The following is a 3,641-nucleotide window of genomic DNA, read 5'->3' as shown; positions in this document are numbered from 1 at the left end:
AGTGATTCATAAAATGTAAATACCTCATCTTTTCTGTATTCTCATTGCTGTTATTAAGTATACACAAGATGTTCAGTACTGTAAAAATAGATAAATTTACTTATGGAAATTCTGAACAGAAATGTTTGCCTTTAAGAACAGTCGCAATGAGTAAATGTCTATTTGCATTTTTTTTTTTTTGCATATGTATGCTGTTTGTTTCAATGCAAACTCTTTTTTGTTTTTATAATCACAGGATTATACCTTGACAATGTACTTTCAGCAAGCATGGAGGGATAAGAGGCTGTCCTATAATGTAATACCTCTAAACCTTACTCTGGACAACAGAGTAGCTGATCAGCTGTGGGTTCCCGATACCTATTTTCTGAATGACAAGAAGTCATTTGTACATGGTGTCACTGTGAAGAACAGAATGATACGTTTGCATCCAGATGGGACAGTCCTTTATGGACTCAGGTCAGTATGAACCATTTCTAAATCTTCTGTCTTTTTATTTTTAGTCTTTTAATCAAGGCTTCAAATTAAAACTCGTTCTTTGCCTTTTTTAATCCTTTTCTTTTGATTGCTGTATTCTATATAACTGATGATATACCAAAAACAGTTTTAACTTAAGTATTCTACGAATGGATATTTTTTTTTTATTATTTTTTTAATATAAAATTTGGAGATAAACTGCCATTTTTAGTACAGTTCAGACACTTGTATTAAGAACAGATAAGACTGTAAATATTATTTTAAATACTCATTCTGGATTAAAAGCCAGTTTTAGAACTGCTTCTTCAAAGGAATTGAAATAAGAAATACAAAATGAAGATTAGAGGAAAAAAGGGAAAATGTATGACAGCTGAATTGATATTTCAACTAACTGATATGTTTTTAAAATATTTTTGATTGAATATTAGATTGGTTTGCATGCTACCCAGATGAATCAGTTTTCTGATTTTCACTAAGGTGAGGTATGACTTGAAATGTTTTTCAGCCTGATGTTGTTATTGTGTTTGACCGTATGGAGAGTGGTGACTGGAGAAATCAACAGGAGAACTTCAAGAGTGAAGTTCTGAAAACTGGGGGAAAATGTCTGTTTAGCAGTGTTTATAGAAAAAATAATTACCGAGAAAGTGATTTAAATATATTATATTCCTGCAAAACATGACTGACTTAATATGGTGTGAGTAGGTAACAAAATAGAAAGAAAGCATTGACTGGGTTAAAAAAAAGAAAATGCTGCAGAACTTAAATCTAGAATGTGTCTCATTTTCATATTGAGAATAAGATAGAATAATAATTTTTGGGAAGACAACTCTTAAAACTTGTCAGTGTATTTCTTTCTTTTTCAGTGAAATTTTTTTGTTGTCTGCCTATAACTATTATGTCAAGAAGCATGCACTTTTAACTTGGTTATTTTCTACCCAGCTGTAAAGGAAAGTGGCACAGTCTTATATGTTTAATTCTGTCACTTGAACAAACCTGGACCATGAGGTTCATATCTAATTAAGATCACCTATTATGAGTCACTGATCTTGATGCCTTTAGTTTTGTTGTTGCAATTTATCATGCGGGTGTTTCTGGAAATACTTACCATGACCTACTTAGATTAAGGAGACAGCTGAGCAAATGTAACGAATCTTGGTATGTATTAATATGTTTCTCTTTAGAGGCTTTTGTTTACAACATGGCTACCTAAATTGGAACTCAAATGCCTAAAACTAAGTCCTAAGCTGTCCTAGGACTTCAGGCTTAACACTTTTGGCATTTGACCTCAATTTTCACACCCAAACCTGAAAACTTCCAGGGTGATAAAGTTTAGCCCATCACTTGTGCCAGGAAGTGCCTTTCTCAGGACAGGTGGCCTCTAGCTCCTAGGTAGAAATCATTCCCCTTGAGACTGGGAGAGACTAGATCAGTGCTCTCACCACTATGCTGGAGTCAGGCTTCAAATGCCTCCTGTCTGGATGATCCCTGGACTCTTGCAGTCTGTGCCAGATGGTGATTCACCTCCAGAAAAGGGGGGTGAAAGTGTGTAAATGTTCACTTAGCAGGTACTTCATGGTTTTGAGGCACTCTCCTAATGTGCAAGATGCCGATTTCATCTTTCATTGTAGAAACTAGAACATCTAGTTCTATCTAGTTATGGCCTCAAGTTGCGCCAGGGGAGGTTTAGATTGGATGTGAGGAAAAATTTCTTTACTGAAAGAGTGGTTAAACATTGGAACAGGCTGCCCAGGGAAGTGGTTGAGTCACCATCCCTGGAGGTATTTAAAAGATGGGTAGATGAGGCGCTTAGGGACGTGGTTTAGTGGGCATGGTGGTGTTGGGTTGACGGTTGGACTCGATCTTAGAGGTCTCTTCCAACCTTAATGATTCTATGATTCTATGATCTTCCACTTGGTGGAAAAGATCTGGGCTTTTTCTGGCTCCTTACCTTCCTCTACGTTTAAGGAATAGCACTGCCTCTTATGGCTGACAGATTATTTTTCTACTTAAAAAGTAAATGAAAAAAATAAAGGACTGTGATAGCTACTAAAAGGAATTAAAATAACTAGCTACATCTGGTACATAGCAGAAGTATGCCTTCTTGAAGTACTTTCTACAGTAGGAAAGTATGTAAGTGAATTTAAGAGCAGCAGCATAGCAATTTTTATGAAACATGAGCCAAGGTAGAGAGTTTTGTTAAAACATGCAAAAATAATATCTTTTTTTTTTTCAGAAACTGAAACTATGTATTTCATTGGTAGATCTGTAACACAGACCAGATATCTCTTATGAACTGTAGAGAAACATTGTGCCACATATAACTAAATGAAATTCATTTGATTTACAGATTCTGCTCTTTTGTGCTGGTTATTATATTTACCAACTTATATTGTGTCCAGTTGTGTTTTCTGAGTGAGAGCACTTCAGGCTTTGGCACTGTGGCTGGGAGCAAGTCTGGAGTTTTTGTTATTGTTCGATGAAACAACAGATACTTTGTTTCTAAAATGGTGAAACTTTTTATTTACAGTAAAGTGAAATATAAAACAACTACTGAACACACATTTGCATTAACGGAGTGAGAGCAATAAGAGCCTAACAAAGGTTTTGGTATAGTTTTCCGTTTAAGACTCTGAAATCATCATGTTTATTATTATTTTTTCCTGAATAATTATGAAATAAATATCAAGTTTAATGTTTTCAATAATTCTGACTTTTTATTGCTACTTGTGACAAGTCATTTTCATTCTGACTGCTTAACAGTCCATAATAATTTCTATTTTTTTAAATGTTTGTAAACAGTAAGTAATGTTCACAAAAAAATGTTCTATAGAAGAACCAAGTAAAAGAAAGATTTTTCTTTAGAAACTTTAAAACCATTCATGAAAAATACTTTTTCTAAGGTTTTGATTTTTCTGCTTGTTTCCCAAAAGAAACAAGGTATTGATGGCTTAAAAAAAATTGGCAACTAAAAGCTTAGGTTTACTTTTTTGTTTTTAGCAATTCTGATTTTCACAATTTTTAAGACACTGTACTTTTTTTTTTATATACTTCAGATAACTTTGTCTGAAAATGTTTTGGATAAAATATTCTGGACCACTACAAGAATGAACTTAGTTGTTTTTTTTTAGCTGAATTGGTGTTGGTATTGCTTCATTGTCTTGGGTGAA

General features: G+C 33.9%; 1 protein-coding gene across 2 annotated transcripts in view; it reads left to right on the top strand.

Annotated features, from left to right (window-relative positions):
- The first annotated feature begins 235 nt into the window (after positions 1 to 235).
- The window catches only part of GABRB2 (gamma-aminobutyric acid (GABA) A receptor, beta 2), a 108,747-nt gene continuing 105,341 nt past the window's right edge, over positions 236 to 3,641 (top strand). For both annotated transcript variants that reach the window (XM_009318507.1, XM_009318508.1), the window contains exon 1: positions 236 to 456. In XM_009318507.1, coding sequence (XP_009316782.1) covers positions 251 to 456 — 206 coding nt within the window. In that variant the 5' untranslated portion in view covers positions 236 to 250. The remainder of the gene's footprint in view (positions 457 to 3,641) is intronic.

Source organism: Pygoscelis adeliae, unplaced genomic scaffold (assembly GCF_000699105.1).
Source record: "Pygoscelis adeliae isolate BGI_AS28 unplaced genomic scaffold, ASM69910v1 Scaffold42, whole genome shotgun sequence".
In the NCBI taxonomy this organism is placed as follows: domain Eukaryota; kingdom Metazoa; phylum Chordata; class Aves; order Sphenisciformes; family Spheniscidae; genus Pygoscelis; species Pygoscelis adeliae.
The sequence above is the reverse complement of the archived record's forward strand: the minus strand, read 5'-3'. Positions and strand labels throughout refer to the sequence as shown.